We start from the raw sequence: 21,850 nt of genomic DNA, 5'->3' as shown, positions 1-21,850 counted from the left end.
ACAATCCCAATGAACATATAGGCACTTGTGCACCTGCACAAGTTTGTTCCTGCACACACAAATCCATGCACATCAGGCATCCTGGTATCACTTTTATTCTCTGTCACAATATTCTCAAATCCAAACATAAATTACTACATAGTATGATTATCTTTCCCCCCAAATTCCCGTATTTGCTGTAAGGACAGAGATTTAGATGTTACTTGCTGATTTTTTTCCCCAAAATCAGTGCCTGCAGTTTATTGGCCCATTGTCCACAGAATTATATGATCCATGGTAATATTTACTGCTCTTTTATCACAATTCATTACCAAAAAATACTGCTTCCTCTTCTGACAGTTTCTAGAGAAAAGAAATATAACTTTGATAGATATTAAACAATTTGTCAATAAGATACATAGTCTTGGATTTTACCAAGTAAAGAGAAATATCCAGAAGATACAATTCAAGATTATTTAGAGTTTGCAATTATCTCTCCAGTGGCATTTAAGTTTTACACAGCCCTAGCAAGGATATTTCTAAAGTGCTTAAAGAAAATATATATGTTTCTCATTAATATGGAGCAAGTGAGCCTTCCAGTATTAGAAAATTGGCTTTAGGTTCAAAACAGCCTTAGGTTTCAAAAGCAGTAAGGGCATAATGGGACACAGAATTTCAGTAGGAACTAAATCAGACCACACAGTATCAAAACATGTTTTTATGACCATATGTCAAAACCATAATCAAAGAGTTAAATTAAAAAAAAATGATGATTGTGAGCCTTTCTAAAGCCTTAAATAAGAAATAATACAGTTTCAACAACAGCAAATTAGGATTGTTCCATCTAATAATACACAATTAAAATAATGTTTTAAGTTGTAGACAGTAAATTCCTACATATCTGGATAAAATGTCACATTGAAAACCATAAGTATAGATATAAGGGAAAGCTGAATTGTTTAGAATATACAGATGAATTGAAATTGTTTGGGTTTGAATAGAAGCTATGAATATCATTTCTAAAACACAGAATTCCTTGCAAGAAAAGCATTTACAACACATCTCTGTTTCAGCAAACATTTTTGAATATTTCTTAAAAACAAAATAAAATTTTGAAAAGATTTCAAAACCTAGGTAAATATAGACACCTATTTGGACATACTGATAATTCACTGATATACTATCAAAAATTTGCTATAAAACCATGTAACCTGATCAGAAATGTAGAGAGGTGGATAAAAAGTACAGGTTGAATGGAATACTATGCAGCAATAAAAAATAATGAGATAATGTCCTTTGAAGGGATATAGAAGTCATCATCCATTGAAGAAAGAAATTTTTAGATCATTAAAGAAACTAAATAAAACTGAATAAAATTTCATTGTTAAATTTTTGTAGATCTAAGATTTGAATCTGGGTTTGTCTAATGGCAAATTCAGTCACTTTATTTCACTAGTGGGACTCAGACGTTGTGAAAATCATAAAATAATACCTAATACATAGTGAGTACTTGCTATGTGTCCAACACTGTTCCATGCATTTGAAGTATATTAACACATTTAATACTCTACAAACCTAAGTGATAGGTGAATGTTATCACCATCCTAATAATGAGGCACAACACAAAATTTAAACAATTTGCCTAAGAACATTTAACTAATAATGGAATAAGATTTAGACTGTATATTCTTGCTCCTAAAACTAATGCTCTCCCTGACATAGGCATGATAGTTTAATCTCCTGTCTCTGAAGTAGTATAGGATGACAGGCCCGGGAAAAATACTGAATCTGGCCTGCTGCCTACTTTCGTAAACAAGGTGTTATGGGAACCAGCAAAACACATTCATTTATGTTATGTAGCGGCTTTCACACTACAACAACTTAGCTGAGGAGTTGAAATACAGAAAATATATGGTCAGAAAAATCTAAAATATTTACTAACTAGCCTTGACAGAAAAGGTTTGCTGACTCCTAATGCAGATCATGGATAACAAAATGATATTCATATGTTTTCAAGAGAAGTGAAGTGAATATTTCATGAGAAATCATTATTTGTTTACTCTCCACTTCTCCATACTCTGCCCAGAAGTCTATTTAACCAAAGAGAACGAAACAAATGGGTCTATTTATTTTTACACATATTCATCATAAATATAAATTGAGTAATTTCCATTTTATCAATAATTAGTCCTCTTATACCTTGAACACTTTTACTTTTTTAAAAAAAGCAGAAAAGAATGCATGTATGTATGTATTTATTTATTTTTGAGAAAGGGTCTTGCTCTGTTGCACAGGCTAGGGTACAACGGCACAACCATATCTCATTGCAGCCTCAAATTCCTGAGCTCAAGCCATCCTCCCATCTCAACCTCCAGAGTAGCTGGGACTACAGGCATAGCTGAGACTACAAGTATGTGCCTCTACACACACCTAACATTTTTATTTTTATTAAAGGTGAGATCGCTATGTGGCCCAGGCTTGTCTTGAACTCCTGAGCTCAAGCAATACTCCCACTTAGGCTTTCTGAAGTGCTGGGATTATAGGCATGAGCCACTGTGCTTGTCCAGAAGATAATGAATTTAAAATGACAATATTTGAAATAGCAAATAATTGTATATCTACTGGCAAATTGAAACTAAAATAAAATCAATCAATTTCCACAAGTTTTCATTTTTATCAAGGTTAAAATCATACAATTAAAGAATAGGTGCCTTCCACCTAAATGAATCACTAGATTCTAAAACATCTATAAACTTGTGAATAATATTAGGTTCATATTACTTGTAAGAAATTGCATTATGTTATCTAAACTTGTAACATCATATACGATAGATTCAGACATTAAAAACATCTATTTTAACAGTGGCTAAATATGCCTTTGAGTTTGATTTTCAAATAAAAACAAAACATAATTTCAGTAAAAATGTGTCTCAGAGGAACACAATTACAGCTTTTCCACTTTGCTTAGTGATTCTCTACTCACTCCCTTTTTCCCCCCACCAGAAGCACTGATGACTTAAGTATTCCTTGGAGATTCTGTAGGGTGCCTTCTGCTGCATACCTGTTATGTCGCAGCTTGAAATTCTTAATGTCAGATTTAGCCCATCCAATCACACAAAGTATGTGAGTTGTATTACAAAGGAAACATTAATGCTGGATTCATGAAGAAAATTGAAAGTTAGACATGCACAATAAAACTATATTAGTGGTTATTTGATTAATTACTGAATATGATTACAATGCAAATAGATTACCACACCACTTAGGTACAATGAAGGTGGCATTATTGTTAAAATGTGCGTTGCAGTTTGTTTTCTTATAAGCAATCAAATATTATGCATGACTAGCAGATAATATAAGTACACATACCAGAAAAGAAATCTCTGGTGTATGAGTATACACTTGTTCACCTTGATCCTGCTCCATTTTAATTTTGATATATAAATATCAGAAGATACATTGACAGCAGAGAAGTAGGCAAAATATTTCTGCTACTTTTACAGGCATGGGGATACAGAGGAAAAAGGGTTATGGGAAATAATGTTGCTGGACAGGGAGCCACTCAGATTACATACACTTGGAAAGTGAGTTTTTTAACACAAGATTTCACATATATAAGAAAATATGCATACATAATGTTTTTTTAAAAATGTAAGAAAATATACTGTGAATAATAATACCTGCAAAGACCTCTGCGTGCCCCTTCTTAACTGCACATGTTTTCCCCCACTACCTCAAACAGATTATCTTATCCTGAATATTCTCTTTAGCATCTCCTTACTTTTTAAATATCTTTCTTATGGTCTTACTATATACATATCTATTCTTTAATGATACATTACTTAAGTTTACATATTTTTAACTCCATATTTGGTACGAATTTACCTGTAATTTGATTTTTGTGCTCAAAATATTTTTTGTGGGACATAAGAATACAATTAACTTAAAATATTATTTTACATGAATATACTATACCTAATTGGGAGAGTAATTTGATAGAAACACTGGGGAAAATTTAAAATTATCTAGTAGTTTTGAACATGTACTATTACACTTTTGGAAGATACCAGATTTCCACAGACAGATTAGGCACCTTGCCCAAAATCCTATGCACCCAGCAATTGTGACAGCTGAAATTCAAATCTGAGCAGTTTGTTCTAGCACCTTGCATTAGTCCGTTTTCATACTGCAATAAATAATTGCCCAGGACCAGGTAATTTAAAAAGAAAAAGGTTTGACTCAGTTCTGCATGGCTGGGGAGGCCTCAGAAAACTTACAGTCATGATGGAAGATGAAAAGGAAGCAAGGCACTGTCTTCACAAGGTGGCAGAAAGGAGAAATGCCGAGCGAAGGGGAAAGAGTCCTTTATTAAGCCATCACATCTCGTGAGAACTCACTCACTATCACAAGAATAGCATGGGGGAAATCATCCCCATGATTCAATTACCTCCACATGGTCTCTCCTCTGACAGGTGGGGATAATGATGTTAATGGTGATTACAACTCAAGAAGAGATTTGGGTGGAGACACAAAGCCTAATCACGTAATACCTGCATCTTGTGATCACTATGCTAGATTTATTCCTCAGTATAAGCAATAACCTTAAGTAATATAAGTAACACTTTTTAAAAGAAAGATGATACCTCACTGTGAAGAGTATTCTGAAAAATGAACTTTTGTTTATCATTCTTGATTAACCTAATAAAATCTGTAGTGTCTTTCCAAAACTGAGACATGTCTTACTTTAAAAGCTATTTTTAAAACTCGGGACATCTATTATGAATTTTCCTGTCTTTCACATTCATAGGCCAATGCCATAAAGTAATTGACAAATAATTTAACAACTGAGAACTAGATGGACAGGCCAAGCGAAATAATAGCCTTTAGATACCAATGTCTACAGCTACAAATAAGTATAGAGAAGCTATTCTGCTGCAAAACATGTGCTACCTTTATGAGAAAGTATTGCCCAGAGGGTAGAACAAAGAACATCAAGGACAGAACAAAAAGCAAGAATTTTTAGTAGGCCTTGAATCCTAAACAAAAACTACTAACAAGTGTATCAGTTTACAGGTTAAAACAGAAAACTGTACTTGAGTTGCTGTGTTTAAACCTCATCTACCGCTGTACATGCTTTAGATTTTGAAATTCTGCACTTTGAATTGAAGCTGTAATGGAATGAATGATACTTCGAATGGTCTTGGGAGAGGCTGAGTGTACTTTGCACATGAGAGGAATACACCACTGAAGTCCGGAGGCAGACTGGTGGCCAGCTTCCAAGATAAACCACAATATTCCCTGCCTCCTGGTATTCATGCTTTTCAGAGTGTTCTTCCATGCTGAATCAAATTTGATCTTTGTGATCAATAAATTTGACAAAAGTGATGGGATATTACTTCTGAAATTAGGTTACAAAAGACGTACATTTTGCCTTCTCTCTCTGATTGCGTAGTTAGGGGGAAGCCAGCTGCCATGTTGATGAGTGAAAAGCCTACATGGTAAGAAACTGAGGCCTTTGAGCACCAGCGGTGAAGAACTGAGTCCTCCTGCTACAGCAAGTGAATGAACTAAGCAGTTGATCCTAAAGTCCAGCCCAGAATTCAGGACTACAGCCATGGTTGACATCTTGAGTGCAATGTCATTAGAGGCCTTCAGCCAAAACCAATAGGTAACTAACTCTCAAACTCCCAACCACAAAAACTCTTAGATAACAAATATTGATTTAGTCCACTAGATTTGAGAGGTGATTTGCTACATAGCAATATATAATTTTATGACAACCTTATATCCTTCAATGCTGCTAAATCTACTGTTAATTCTATCATTTTATTTATTAACATTTTTGTAGATTTCTTAAGGTTATCTGTATAAACAAACATCTGCTCATACACGTAATTTTACCTTTTCTTTCAAATATTTATGCCTGTTACACTTTTTTTTTTTTTGCCTCATTCCTGGCTAGGATCTCTACCACAATGTACAGTAAAAGTGGTGAGTAAATATTCATACCCTGCTAATAATATTAGGAGGAAGTTTCAGTTTTTTACCATTAAGTGTGAATATTAGCTGTAGAAGTTGCCTTGTACTACCAGTATAATGAAGTTTATATTTTTATTTTAACGATGAATTGGTTTTCAATTTTTCAAATGTATTTTTTCATCTATTAATATAATCATGTGCTTTTCTCTTTTTAATTTGTTAATATAGTAAATCATATTGTTTGGTTTTTGGATGCTAAAAAACTGCAATAAAACCAAATAGGTCATTATTTATTTACATACTGCTACATGTATTTACTAATTTTTAAGTGACTTTTGCATCTATATTTGTAAAAAAAATTTTCTGTAATTTCCGTTTTCTTATAAAGATTTTCGCCAATTTTTTTGTAATAGACATATGTTGGCCACATAAAACAAGCTGAGAAGCATAATCTGTATCTCTATTTCCTGAAAATTTTTGTATATTTGTCATATGTATTTATTTTGAAAATACCACATTAATTTAGTACAGGTTAGGTTATTAGATTTGTCATTTCTTATACCACTTTGGAAAGTTGCATTTTTTAAAGAATTTGTCTTTATCATTTGCTAAATTTTTTGCCATATTGTTCTTTATAACTATCCCTTATTGTCATGTTGATGTCTGTAGGAGTTGTAGTGATTATTCCTCCTTACATCCATTGTTGACACTGGTATTTGTGTTTCTTAATTTTTCTAAAATTTTTTTCTTCGTCAGCCTTTTTTTGAACTTTTTAAAAGAAGCAATTTGGGCTTATTGTTTGACTGGTTTTAATTTTATAGAGTTTTGTTCTTTATTAAGTCTTTCTACTTACTTCATTTGGATTTAAGTTGCCCTTCTCTTATTAACTTCCTTTTTTATTGATATTTCATAGTTGTACATAGTTTTGGGTACATGTAATCTTTTAATGTATGTATACAATGTGGAGTGATCAAATCAGAGTAATGGTATATACATAACCTCAAACATGTATATTTTCTTTGTGTTGGGAACATTACACATTTTCTAGCTATTTCAAAGTATATTATGATGAACTATAATTTCCCTACTGTACTACTTAATATTAGAACTTCTTCTTTCTATTAAACTGTTTTTTATATCCAGTAACCAAATTTTCAAGGAAGAAATTAGGTTATCAATTATAGCACTCTTTGTTTAAATATAAGCATTTAAAGTTACAAAGTCCTCTCTAATCGTAGTTTTAACTATATCCAGCAAATTTTTATTTGTGATATTATTATCATCATCTCATTGGAAACATTTTAAAACTTCCTTTTAGCTTTCTAAATTTGTCTATGAGTTATATAGAAGTTTGTAATTTAATTTCCCAATATTTGATGCTTTTATAGTTATTTTGTTATTTTTGATTTCTAGTTACATTCCATTGTTCTAACAAAACTGTACTCCATAGATGTCTAGCTTTGAAATTTAATGAGACTTATTCTATGACCCAGAATATAGTGTGTCTTGGTGATGTTTCACTTGCATTAGAAAATAATATATAATTATTTTATTAATTGTAGTATTCTATAAATGTCAATTGGTAAAGTCTTCTAGAAATTTTCTGATTTTTCATTTAGTTGTTTATCAATTATAGAAATAAATGTTTTAAAATCTTCAACTGTGATTGTTAATTTGTTCATTTCTTCAATTAGTTCTGTCAGTTTTTGCACTGTGTATTTAGAAGTTCTAGAAACAAGACATCCACTTGTTTGATTGTTGTGTCTTCCTAAATAACTGACTCTTTTACCATTATGAAGTATGGCTTGCTGCTTGTAGTAAAATGTCATATATTTAAATCTATTTTGATATATGCAGAGCCACTCTAACTTTTAGACTTTCTCCCATTTGATCCTCTTTCCATGGAACTTCTTTTTCTAATTTTCCTTAAACATATTTTTGAGCAAGCAAAAATAAACAAACAAAAAGAAGGTAACAAGAACTTGTAATGTTGTTATTTTCAAATGATAAGTATAAAATAAAGAGATTAGATTGCTATCTATATTTGGGTACTCCTTTACTTTATAGCTCTCCACTGATGCCTTTTCCTTCTATAATTATCCATTGCTGAAGTTCCTATCCTATAGACTTTTCTTTTGCTCTCAGCAGTTGCTGATAGGAAAATGTCATTTAGTTATAAAATCCTTATTAATGCTCTTTGAACCATTTATTAATATAAACTTAAAAAAAACCTTTAATAATTCCCTACCAAACAGTGAGGAATGATGAAGTAGAAAACACTCTAAATTTTATTATGTAATTATAAATTATACTTAAAAAAACAAAAATTTTGGATTGAAAACTATCCTTGAAAGTTTTTCATTATTATTCCTTTTAGGTGAATGAAATTAAAGTTTGAACTATTAGGTAGTAGAGAAAAGAAAAAGAAAAATAGATTAGAGCCCTTTTAATCAATGGCGGGACTTTTCTAAATGTGAGACAGCCACAATATTTGCATCAATTACATGAGCCTGTAAATTATATGGATTTTCAAATAAGTAGTTTCTTGATTTTTCCTTATCAGCTATTTTGTTAGACTATATTCAGCTCATTATATAAAAATATTTTTGTTTGATAAAGAGAGAATAGAGCAAACTAAAAGGCAACATTAAAATAAACCCCACCTCTGTAAATATTAAATATTTTTCTTTTATATATTAAAATTATGTCAAAAAATAAGAAGAAAACAATGACACAGTTCTGTTCCCTTGCTATAGTCATGTATTTTATCACTAATATAATACTAGAGAATAAAGTAACAACAGTAGAATTTCTAAGAGCCCAACATGAGTCATTTTTCTAAAAATACAGGAGTTGAAGTTTGGAGTTGTTGGGAATATGAATGTGTATTTTAATAAAAAAAACTGATCTTTTAAAAAGGATGACAGAATTTGGAGTGTGATATTCCATTCAGATTATTCATATTTAGCTCACCTCAAAATTAAAATTAGGATATCAACAGAACATCATTAGGAAAATGGTAAGCTTAGCCAAACAAATAAGAAGTAATAATGGCTTTATGGTAACAGTTTTATGTTTAAATAACTATTAGATTTACTGATTTGTAGTTTTATAATGATTTATAATTATTCTTTTCCTCTGAAAATGCAATGATGTTTAGTGAAAACAAAATTATCTGCGTGTGCAGAGTGAGTAGCTATGGAAATAACCAGTCTCTAAACCTCTAGGCCTTTCTTCTATTCTGGAAGATTTATCAGAAAATTTAAAAAATACAGTTGATAAACACAAAAGCCATCTACTGCGTAGGAAGATCAAAAAAAGCTTCAGGAAATTGTATCTACCACTGATAGTCTTTAGCATGCAAATAGGTTTGATTAAACTATAGTAATTTTTGTGATGTGTCTTTATTTCATATTCTGAGAAAGAACATAATGTACACTTCTTTTAAAGATGAGAAATTTGCTACATGCTTCTTTTGATCCTCATCCATCAGGCACTCAAGTTTATCATTTGTTTTCTATCAACAGTTATTTTAATGGTAGCCTGGAAACAGAATGAAACCTATTTTCTTTCATTTATTCACTAATAAGCACTTATTAATCAGCAAATACCTTTCAGATTGAGAAGATACAACAAGGTACAAGATCACAAGATGACTCTCATGCAACTTAGAGTATTACTAGCAAAAGAAGAATTAGCAATTATAATGAGGAGAGATAAATGTTCCAATGATAGAGGAAATATAGACTGTTATACAACCTGTAGAAGAACTTGTAAGGGCAATTAGGAAACATTCAAAGATTTACAGGACAGTAACTTGATCACATATTCATTTTAGCTTGACAGCAATGAGTAAACTGGTTTGATAGGTGAACAGACTGTAAGTAAGAAGACAATTTACAAAGTTACTTTAGTAAAATGGACCATCGCTGTTGTAGGAACAGTTGGAAGAAGAGATAGATATATGCATATCTGAAAAGTATTTAGGAGCAAGAATCTCCTAAGTAGAGAAAGGTTTCAGGATGTTTAATACCTTAGTATATATTATAAAATAGCATAACAAATATAATCCCCAAACCTGGATTAGACTTAGAATAATATGACTTATGTTGTTATGGTGATGGCACAAAATGGAAGAATTACTAAGTGCCAAATGAATTACTTGAGGAAAATTTGTATTAAACCCAAAGTAGGTAGAATAATAAGTAATGCAATGACAGTTAATGACAAAATAACTTTAAAAAAAATCTGGAATGAGCTAATGGGATTTAACATTTTAATAGCATCTAAGGTCATTTAGTCAGTAATAAAAATTGCAAAATAACGTTAAACACGATACCTCAGAAAAAATGTTAGCAAGAAGTAAATTTATTAGGTAACTTTAAAATATCACAAGTAGATCTTAACATTAACACTTATATTAATTAAAATGGCATAAGTAATATGGACTCTATAGACAAGAGTACTTGAAAGATAGAGTACAGTTTGAGTATCCCTTATCCAAAAGGCTTGGGACCAGAAGTGTTTCTGACTGGGAATTTTTTCAGACTTTAGAATATTTGCACATTCATTATGAGATGTCTTGGGAATGGGGCCCAAGTTTAAACATGAAAGTTATTTATGTTTCATATATACCTTATAGACATAGCCCAAATATAATTTTACACATTATTTTTAAAACTTTTATGTATAAAACAAGTTGTTTAAAGTACTTATATGTGGAATTTTCCACTTGTGGTATCACATCAGTGCTCAAATTTTTTTAATTTTTGAGAATTTTGGATTTCGAATTCTCAGAGTAGGGGTGCTAAACCTGAATGTTTATTTAGCCTGATGTGCAAAGCTTTCCAAGGAATTATTTTTATTACTCCACAACTCTAAATCAGTTTCTAGAAGCTTTAAGAAAGTAATCTATTAACAATCTGTCTGGACATCCTTCTAGCCAGCTAGTCATTATCCACAACACTAAGGCAATCTTAAACAGGCTTGGCCATAAATGTTCTGTGATCTCACTATTACTATCTCTGGATATTTTCCAAATGCCATTTGTAGAAGATTTCCCCTCAAAAACAAAAAAGGATTACTTGATTTGCTTACAAGAAAGATGTACCTTAAGTAGCAAAAGTGTAAAAATATCATGAATGCATTACATTTCTACTAAGCGATAGGTTTCAAAGAGATTAATCAGAAAAAATACATAAAAGCAATATTTAATCAAGAATTGTAATTTATGTTTTTTTCTACTGGCTTGTTTTGATTGAGATCCATGTTGATTTTTTATTATGAAATATACTCTTGTAAATTAGTTTATAATAACAAAATAGTAAGGAAGGATGATAGAATAAGGTAGAAGTGGGAGTTAAAACATGTGAATATATATTTGTGTGACAAAATGCTTTTAAAGCAAAAGTTACTAGAAATAACTAACATATCTGCATACTTTACAAGCATGGCTTTTTGTTTAATGTAACAAATTAAAATCTCAAATAAAAGTGTATTCTAATGTGACATTAAAATTAAGTAATTATTTTATCTTAAAATCAGATAATAGGGACCTCCTGCCATTACAAAATAATCTGTGAACAAAGATTGAACTATTGTACATCAATAGGAATGAACATTTGTCTATATTAAAAATATATTGTTAATCTAAATAAATATTGGTATTACACTCAAATTTAGTGATAAAATGGGAATTGCACTTTAAAACTTCCTGGCTTATTGAACATTTCAAAAAACAATTTTCTTTAGTGGCATCTATTATGAATACTTTCTTAGTAGAACTGTTGTCTATGCTGATGATATAATAATATTGCTTTTCCCTGTTGATAGTAAGAACCCTCTGCCCACTGAATGTGCTGCACAAACGTATATTAAGTATTGCTCACTGTACATCAGCCTTAAAAATCAATTCTCTTCAGCTTCTTTGAATACTCCTTAATAAAGGAAAATAGGCAGTATAAAAATGATCTCAATATATTGACTCTATATTGACTCTATAGTGAATATCACTGAATATTTTAAAGTTATGAAATTAAGTACTCTAAGAAAGCCTCTGGGCACCTTCTGTCAGTTCTTTCTACTTCACTTTTGCTTGAAATTGATTTGTTATTAAAATTTAGACCAAACAGAGAGGTAAAAAGCTAAATAGTTGAATGTTATAGGCTTTGAGATTAGTATCTTTTAGTATAACAGCTGTTATTTTTCGCTTTGTTCAAAGAGGATTATATTGCATGTTAAGCCAAAGGTTGAAGAAATTCAAACTTCTCTATTCATTTGCAGGCAAATATTTATGATGTCAGTATAGAAATCATATAGTCATACACATAGTAATGTGCCAGTAAATATTTAACAACAGGCTTGCCAGAAATAAGAGGTCCCAATTTGCAGTGTTTGCCAATTTCTGAGGCATAAATACTCCCACATGGCTGATTCAAGCTACCAAAATGACATAAATATACATGTTGGAAATCTGTACAGTAGAAATTATATAGTACTTCCACCATGTGAATCTAAAAGATGTAAATAATTTCACAAGTATAGATAATAGTAAAATAAATAGAAAATGTTTTGAATACTGATTATCCTTTTTAAAAGTAATTTATTTAATTATAAGTTGATATAATTTATTTTGATGTATTTGCTTAACTGCCAGTTCACGTAATTTCTGAAATTCTAAGAGTAATCAGGTGGTGGCTCCTCCCTGTAATCCTAGTACTCTGGAAGGCCAAGGTGGGTGGATCACGAGGTCAAGAGATCGAGACCATCCTGGCCAACATGGTGAAACCCTGTCTTTACTAAAAAAATACAAAAATTAGCTGAGCATGGTGGCACACACCTGTAGTCCCTACTACTCAGGAGGCTGAGGCGGGAGAAACACTTGAACCTAGGAGGCGGAGGATGCAGTGAGCGGAGATAGTGCCATTGCACTCCAGCTTGACAACAGAGCCAGACTCTCACAATAAATAAATAAATAAATAAATAAATAATCAGATATGAGCATACCACTCCAGCATAACACATCATAAGATCCAGAAAATCCAGAAACAAAGGTTGCCCTAGTGATATAACCCGTGTGAGACACAGAGACGGTATCTTCCAGCTTTTGTGTATGAGATGGTTTGGCTGTGTCCCAGCCCAAATCTCAGCTTTAATTGTAATAATCCCCATGTGTTAAGGAAGGGGCAGGTGGAAATAATTGAATCACGGGGGTTGTTTCGCCCATACTGTTCTCATGGTGGTGAATAAGTCCTATGAGATCTGATGGTTTTTTAAATGAGAGTTTCACTGAACAAGCTCTTGTGCCTGCTGCCATGTAAGATGTGACTTTGCTCCTTCACTGACTTCCTCCATGATTGTGAGGCCTCTCCAGCTATATGGAACTGTGAGTCAGTTAAATCTCTTTCTTTTATAAATTACCTAGTCTCAGGTACATCTCTATTAGCAGTGTAAGAACACACTAATACAGTTTATAACAGCTGATGAGAACACATTACTGGAAGCCCCAAAAGTCTACAGCATTCATTTCTTTTATATTGCCTTTTTTCTTCCTGATTCAATTCTAGACCCCAGTGGTAGCTGCTAGCATTATCAAAGTGTTCAAAAAGCAAATATTAGCAATCATTATAATATAGAGACTATTCTAAATAATAATATTTTTCTCAAATTCCTTATTAACATCTCTGATCAATAAAGATAAATCTATTTAAAGACAATGGGATGTAATACAAAGTCACAAATTTCAGGCTGCTGCCCTGAAATTACACTTAGTAGAGTAAAATAATTTAAAATTTCTAATGCTTACTTCAAATGTCTATGAAGCAGTAATATTCATGTGTATACTTTTTATAGAAATCCCTCAAATAAAATAACTATTGTAATTATAAAAATCAAACCAAAGCAAACTTGAATCCTAAAGAATGCCTGATTTCTGGGCACAAAGGTAAACGAATCCCATTATGCATTTTCCTGATTAGCTCACTGTTTCACTAAGTGAGCCTACGCTGTGGGGAGGGCAACTACATTCCCTAGGCAAAATCATTCAGACCTTCAGATTGAATGTTACTGTAATTCAATTTTACTGAATTTTGATTATGATCAGAACAAAAATGACTAAGTAAACTACTTTTTTTGTATTATATAAACAAACCCCCATTATCACTGACGTGAAATACATTTAATAGGACTCTCAATAGCTTTATAATAGTATGTAATTATAACTAAATAGCTGATACCATTTCCCCTTACCTGACAAACAAGGGGAGGCCTGGGATCAATTTATTCTTAAGTATTTCATAAACTTATAACTTTAAAGCTAAAGAGTATATAAACCAGAACTTCAAAACATTCATTTGATATATAAGAATAGCTAAGCTCCAAGAGGAAACCTGACCCCTGCCCCAGGTCATGCAGTTAATTACTGACAGAGCAGGGTCTAACCACCTCTGCAGACTACATCGTCTACCAGCATGAAGGACATTAATCTTAGAGTAAACCATTACCTCTTGAAGAACTCTCTTCATCTTCAATAATAACGTCTTGACTGCTGTGCAGTCCTGTAACATCAGTCTGAATGGCAGAGAATCTATGCCTCCATTTTCTTCTGCACCTTGTAGGGGCCAATCTGCAGATGGACTGTTGGGCATTCGGCTGATGTGGGAATACCTGGCTTCTTGATCAATGTCCTTTGTTAACTTCAGGGAAAGATTCCTAACAAGAAAAAAAAAAAAAATGAACCAAAATTACAGTGCAGCATGCTTAGAGCAGTATTTTCCAAATTGTTGATCGGTTTCTAGTATCCTAGAAAGTATTTCTTGTGTCCTCATTTCATGAGATTAGTTTCTTAAAATTTTCAAACCTTCTAGCTGAAATTATGAAATAGGTCAAATGTATATTTAGTGGTAAGATTCAATGAAAATTACTGTTTTAGGATATAATCTTTCTATTAAAAAATTATTTCCATTTTTAAAACCAAGAGACCTATCTAATAATGATAATTAATATCATAGTAACATAGTTCAGAATACCTATAAAAACAGTTGGCTTGTGCTTAACTTCAATATCATGTATATATTTGCAAATTATATAATTTTCTTATATTTTTTAATATTATACAATTTTCTTGAATTATATGACAAGATACTTTAGCAACCTAAATAGAGAAGAAACAGATGACCTGCCACTTGCCACCAATTTCAGACAAAGATAGAGATAAGAAAATATATTTTTAATTAGTTTTATTCATGTGTGATTATTCACAAACATGATAACTGAGTTTATAAATTACTAGATAATTAGTAAATGCCTTTTAAAATAATATTCAATTTTTTACTTATCTTCACAGGTAAGTTCAGTGGATATAGCTGCCCAGGGAAGGGGTAAGATAATAATTACTACCTCCATCTTATATTTATAATGAAATAATTTAAAAAATTAGTTTTAACATTTTTTGAGGGTTGACTATTGGCCTAATACTGTGCTAACTACTCCATGTGTATGAATTTATTCAAACCTTGAACAAGTTCAAAAGGTAGATATAATAAAGTACAGATAAGTAAATTTTCCTGGAGTCAAAGAGCTAGTAAGAAATGGACATAAAATGAACTACCCCTAAGATTTTTCCTCCTACTAACTACATACTGTACACATATATAATAATTGCTACTGTTTATATAGTTATTGAACCTCAGGAAGTCGTGTGATGACTTAATAGGTGTTAAATCATTTAATTCTCACAACAATTCTTTTAGGTTAGTGCTACTATTATCTCCATCTCCGAGTGGGTGATTTGAGTCAATAGAGGTTAAATAACTTGCTGATAGTTACACAGCTAATGAGGGACATTACTGAGGTTTGAATGCTGGCAATGCACACTTAGTTCTAAACCACTACAGTGCTGCATTTTGTGTGGAAAACAGTAAAACAAGCACGCAAATGAGCAAAACAGCATACTTAGAGTTATACTAAGAATCATTAACATTTTCACTTTAAAGTATATATTTTATCTGATACAATTGATTCAATTTAATTATATTATGACCAACTTGCAATGAACTATACAGTCATTATTAAATGCTTCTGTTTAGTGTTAATACTTTCTATGGCTCTTTTCTCTAAGACCAATCAGAACAAAATCAAGTGTAAAAATTAGAAGTCATCGCAGATATTATTAAATGAGAATGGTACTTTAGCTATAATTGAATTTTTGAAAATGTATCATTTTTAAGTTGTGAATTTTAAGTCCTAATATATTTGGAATATATTAGGCTGACTCAGTAAACAGTTGTGTAACTGAAATTGAATAGATAAATACAATAATGGGTGAATAAATAAAACATAATTTGTTGTAATCATCTATGCATACAACTCTCATTTATACAGAAAAAAATTTCTGTATTGTGAATTGTTATGAATTGCAGGGCTCCTGTCCATGGTTCGAAGTTTCCTGGCACAATTGCAATAAAATTTAAATTATATTTCTTTTTTTTTTTTTGAGACGGAGTTTTGCTCTTGTTACCCAGGCTGGAGTGCAATGGCACGATCTCGGCTAACCGCATCCTCCGCCTCCTGGGTTCAGGCAATTCTCCCTGCCTCAGCCTCCTGAGTAGCTGGGATTATTTCTATAATTCCTGTTAGCTTCGTGACTCTTTAAAACTATCTGGCCAATCATGGATCTAAACATCCATGAAGACTGACACAACTTTCAGGAATAATTTTAGTGTGAAGTTCTAACGTTGTATTTCAGGGAATTTACTAAGGCTCTGGAGATTATAATTTAACATTTACAAATTTAAATATCTCTGCCATTTTCAAATAGTTAAGATAAGCCATATACAGAAATACATTTTGAAGATAAAATTAGTCATTTTCATACTTCAATAATTTCAATCTATTTTTAAATCCCCAAAGGAAAAGATGATGGTGTTATTTCCACAATTATTGAAAATATCCACATTTTGTTCAGTAGACCAGTGATGGCTAAAGTTGCAGAGATTAATAGGATTCGTCATTGACTTTAAGAGATTCACCACAATTATTAACTTTTTAGTAGTTGATACCAAAAAAAAAAACAAAAATAACTAATATTCTTTCACATATGAGAAACAAATCAATTTATCTCAGAACATTTTATTTCCACATGAAAAAAAAGATCTGCCACAAGGCTATAGTAATCAAAACATTCTTAATTAGGCTGAAGCAGCTAGTGAAAGATCTATTAAATGGGGCTGCCACTCAGCTGCAAAGGCCAGCAGAACCATCCTGTTTTATGTTGATTGTCATTGTCTTTCCGATTGCTTGTTACCTATGGTTTACAGTTGTTAAATATTAATGTTTTGAACAATAGACATTGGGCAGAAAAATGCCCAAGCATCTCTGGGTAAGTTCACCTAAAATTATCCTTGTGGTTGACAGGAAAATGAAGAAAAAGCTCTAATACTAAGCCATAATTTCCTCCAGTACAGACAACATATAATAAGGCTGGTAAGTTGAGAATAAGATTCAGGTGCTCTTCTGTTCTTATACATAGCAGGGTTCACTGGATAATACAATTCATGCACTTGGGGATATATAACTCTGTCTGCCAATTCTGAATTACTATAGTTTCAGGAAACTGAACAAATGTGCTTTATATCACCAAAGATAGTCCTTTAACTTGGCCCAAAAAAAGAGTTTGATACTGAAGCTGGATATAGTGGTTCATTAATCACCATAACTACTCCAAGCAAAAAACAAAGACAATGTAATCTCCACTGAACACATTTATATACGGTTCATCCTCTCTATGTCAACTTCATGAATCTTCAGTAAAATTGTTCAGTAATATTTACACATGCCTCATTGTTTATGAGTGCTAACCAAGTTTTTATAATTTAAGGTTTAGTAACATTTAAAGTTTGAGACTTATAGATTTTTCTAAGTCCATAAGTATCAAAATAACACAGGTTTTGGATAAGATTAATAGCGAATCTCATAAATATTACATTAAGTGGACTACTGAATGATTAGAGGATTTGAGACTTTCAACTGATACCTAAACCATTTAAGTTAAACTACGATGATGAACTGGCTTTGCACTTTTCTCAATGAGATCCTTTGTGTGAAAGGAATTTCTTAGCAAACTAGTTCAAAAATTCTCCTGTAATTCTCTTTTCAGTATGGCAGACAAGTTTAATGGGAAAATAGATACCTTGACACAAACTACAGGGTAACTGAAAGATTTTCCTTACCTAAGAGAGAAAGTAAGAATATTTTTATGATTTTTTTTCTCATTTAGCTATAACTAAGTAGTATCAGTAGGTAGTGAGGATTTCCTCTTGCCTACCAGTATTCTTCAAATCATTTGAAAACTTCTTAAAATAATGGCCCAAATGGCTATCAAAATACAAGATCATGTCAGTTGCATAGCATTGATCCCATTATCTGTCATAGGAAACTTTCCTTACTTAGTGCAATGACATCTTTCATTATAGGGAATGTCTATGGCCAAAAGACATCTCAATGACTTACACTTTATAATGTAACTGTGATATCTGAACCAAGTTTCCAAAGAAAAGAAAAGTAAGTAACCCTATTTGCCCAGTGTAATAAATAAGCATATGCACACAAATGCCTTCCAAAGCTTCATTAAGTAGACTTGCAGAAAATAATAATTTTTTAAAATCCTAACTTAGAAAACTTACTGTTTTTTTTTGTTTTGTTTTGTTTTTTTTGAGATGGAGTTTCGCTCTCGTTACCCAGGCTGGAGTGCAATGGCGCGATCTCGGCTCACTGCAACCTCCGCCTCCTGGGTTCAGGCAATTCTCCTGCCTCAGCCTCCTGAGTAGCTGGGATTACAGGCACGCACCACCATGCCCAGCTAATTTTTTGTATTTTTAGTAGAGACGGGGTTTCACCGTGTTGACCAGGATGGTCTCGATCTCTTGACCTCGTGATCCACCCGCCTCGGCCTCCCAAAGTGCTGGGATTACAGGCTTGAGCCACGGCGCCCGGCCTGTTTAGACCACATTTTAAAAAGGTCCAGATTATTTATGGTGAGTTTTATCCTAGTTTGAATACCTCTAAGACCAGCACAATGAAATAAATCTATATTAATGAACTGGCATTCCCAGAACTTAACAAAAACTATCGGTTTAAGGATCTAACTACAAAAAGGCTATTGATTATGAATAACTTATATTTTGCACATTTCCTTTCCAAATATATTGCTTGTCTGAGTGTGTCATTTTAGGAAAAGACTTGCATCTGAAATTGTTTTGTAACTGGATGTTGAGTCATATTTGCAGAAGAGATACAATCAGCATTTCTCTCTATAGGTGTGTATTGGTTATAAGAGCGTAACACTACGTTTAGATAAAAATGTACATGTGACAAGTTATTTCACCACTACCTGTGATATGGGGAAAAGCAACATAGAATTCAAATATCTTAATACAGCCAACAAGGTCTTTCATGGTCTAGAAATTGTTTCTCTCACAAAACCTCATCCCTTAACAGCTGCCTGTTTGCTCTTTGAGTTCCAAACACATTGGCCTTCATTCAGGCCCTGAAATATGCCAAGTTCCATCCTGTCTCAGGGCCTTTGCATATGTTGTTCCAACTGCATAAAAAAAATAATCCTTACCCACCTTCAAATCTTCTCTTAAAAAACATCAGGTTTCCAGAGAAACCTCTACAGCTAGTACCCCACTCTGAAAAAAATACACAGGCACCTATTTTATATGGTAAGGCTTCATTTTAATGCTTACCACAGATGCATTTAAAAAACTAATTTGAGGGGACCTCTAAGAACACATTGGATTGAGCTGATCTATACTACACCTCATGTCCCAAATACAAAGAAATGCTAAATATTTTAAAACATATTATAGCGCAAAAGGAAAAGCCAGATGAAATTCCAGGTGCCAAGTGAAAGAAAGCAAAACAGAAACAATTACACAAATTGCCACTGTGGCAGTGTCCAGATATTGAACTTGCATGAGGTCTCTAAACACAGAGGCTGCAGCAATTTTTATCTACCACAGACAAATAGGCCTCATAGTGCTGATAGACATAAGAGTTCCAAACTTTAAAAAGCCTCAAAAATCCACTTGATCCATGAGTAAATTAACTGTCTGCTAGAATAACTCTGTTCTTTCTCTAAAGGAAGACATAAAATACAGACTCCCAAAAATATGCCATCCATTCATGTCTGGCAAATATTCAAATAAGTAAACATGCAAAGAAGCAGAAAAACAATTTACAGACAGACACTGAGATGATCCATATATTGGAATTAGCCGACAAGAACTTCAATCAGCATTATACATATGTTTAAAGTCTTTTAAAAATGGTCATAACAAATAAACAAATGGTAAGTCTCAGCAGAGAAATGAACATTATAAAAATAAAAATAAAAAAAACAGAAACTCTAGAACAAATTGATAACATTTCTAAAAGGAAAGAATTATTATGGGCAGACATTGTTGGCTGCCTGCACACTAGTATTCATTTTATACCTCCTTCCTGCTTCTTTCAAAAACAAAACTTCTTAATTTGTTTAAATGCTGGTTCTATGACTCAGAGAAATAAGAGAAAGAGTGAGGTAAGAGGGCTTCAGGATATGTTTCCTACCTGGCAAAAAGAAAAAAAAAATAAAAACAGAAAAATTATAGCTATTTTCTTTTGGATGTTGTTTTATCTTGATATATTGCCTGGAATGGTTGGTGTATCCCACAATGAGAGACAGAAGAGTCAGCTGTAAAAAACTGGTGGCCCCTCAGGGTGGCTCATACTTGTAATCTCAGCACTTCGGGAGGCTGAGGTGGGTAGATAACTTGAGGTCAGAACTTAGAGACCAGCTTGGCCAACATGGTGAAACCCCTTCTCTACTAAAAATAAAAATACAAAATTAACCAGCCATCATGTTGGTGTACAACCATAATCTCAGCTGCTCAGGAGGCGGAGGCAGAAGAATGACTTGAACCGAGGAGGTGGAGGTTGCAATGAGCCGAGAACATACCATTGCACTCCAGCCTGGGCAACAGAGTGAGTGAGACACTAAAAAAAAAAAAAAAAAAAAAAAAAAAAAAGAAAGAAAAAGAAAAAAAAAGAAGTTGTGGAGCAGAAAAGGTGGGTAGACACCCCTGCTTGTAAAATTCATTCTTTCTCGGAATTGATCAACTCAGGAGGTACCCTACCTCTAGATTTCTTGTTAGACAAGATTATGTTTTTGGGTTTTTTTGTTAGTTTTTACTGTTTAATAATCTTTGTGTTAGGCTTTAGTTGTGTCTTTTACTTAAAGCATTCCAACTGGTATAACTGAAAAGGATACAGTCCAATAAGAAAGACATTAAAACTAGAAGGATGAAATATCATAATTACTTGTGTAAGTATTTATTTCTAATGTGAGGCTAAGGTGATTCAAGGTAATAGGGACAGTACTTGTATTTCTTGTTCATTAATGTATCCATAAAACCTTGCATAATTTTATGCACTACTCACATAAATAGAATAATCAAATTTAGTATATAAAAAGCATGCTAGTCCATCAAGTATAATATCTCAATTTAATAAACAGGAAAGTTCAAGTCTAAATTAATTAATTTTCTTTTTCTTTTTCTTTTTGTTGTTGAGACGGAATCCTGCTCTGTCGCCAGGCTGGAGTGCAATGGTGTTATCTCAATTCACTGCAATCTCTGACTCCCTGGTTCAAGTGATTCTCCTGCCTCAGCCTCCTGAGTAGCTGGGATTATAGGCACGTGCCACCAGGCCCAGCTAATTTTTGTATTTTTAGTAGAGATGGGGTTTCACTATGTTGGCCAGGATGGTCTTGATCTCTTTACCTCATGACCTGCCCCCTTGGCCTCCCAAAGTGCTGGGATTACAGGCATGAGCCACTGCATCTAGCCCTAAA

The 21,850-nt window shown here is 32.7% G+C and overlaps 1 protein-coding gene across 2 annotated transcripts in view; it reads right to left on the bottom strand.

Annotated features, from left to right (window-relative positions):
* CCSER1 (coiled-coil serine rich protein 1) overlaps nucleotides 1–21,850 on the bottom strand; it is a 764,265-nt gene that overhangs the window by 294,247 nt on the left and 448,168 nt on the right. For both annotated transcript variants that reach the window (XM_017509178.2, XM_037731578.1), the window contains exon 6: nucleotides 14,460–14,667. In XM_017509178.2, the coding sequence (XP_017364667.1) occupies nucleotides 14,460–14,667 (208 nt within the window). The remainder of the gene's footprint in view (nucleotides 1–14,459; nucleotides 14,668–21,850) is intronic.

This window comes from Cebus imitator, unplaced genomic scaffold, assembly GCF_001604975.1.
Source record: "Cebus imitator isolate Cc_AM_T3 unplaced genomic scaffold, Cebus_imitator-1.0 Scaffold409, whole genome shotgun sequence".
NCBI lineage: Eukaryota > Metazoa > Chordata > Mammalia > Primates > Cebidae > Cebus > Cebus imitator.
The sequence above is the reverse complement of the archived record's forward strand: the minus strand, read 5'-3'. Positions and strand labels throughout refer to the sequence as shown.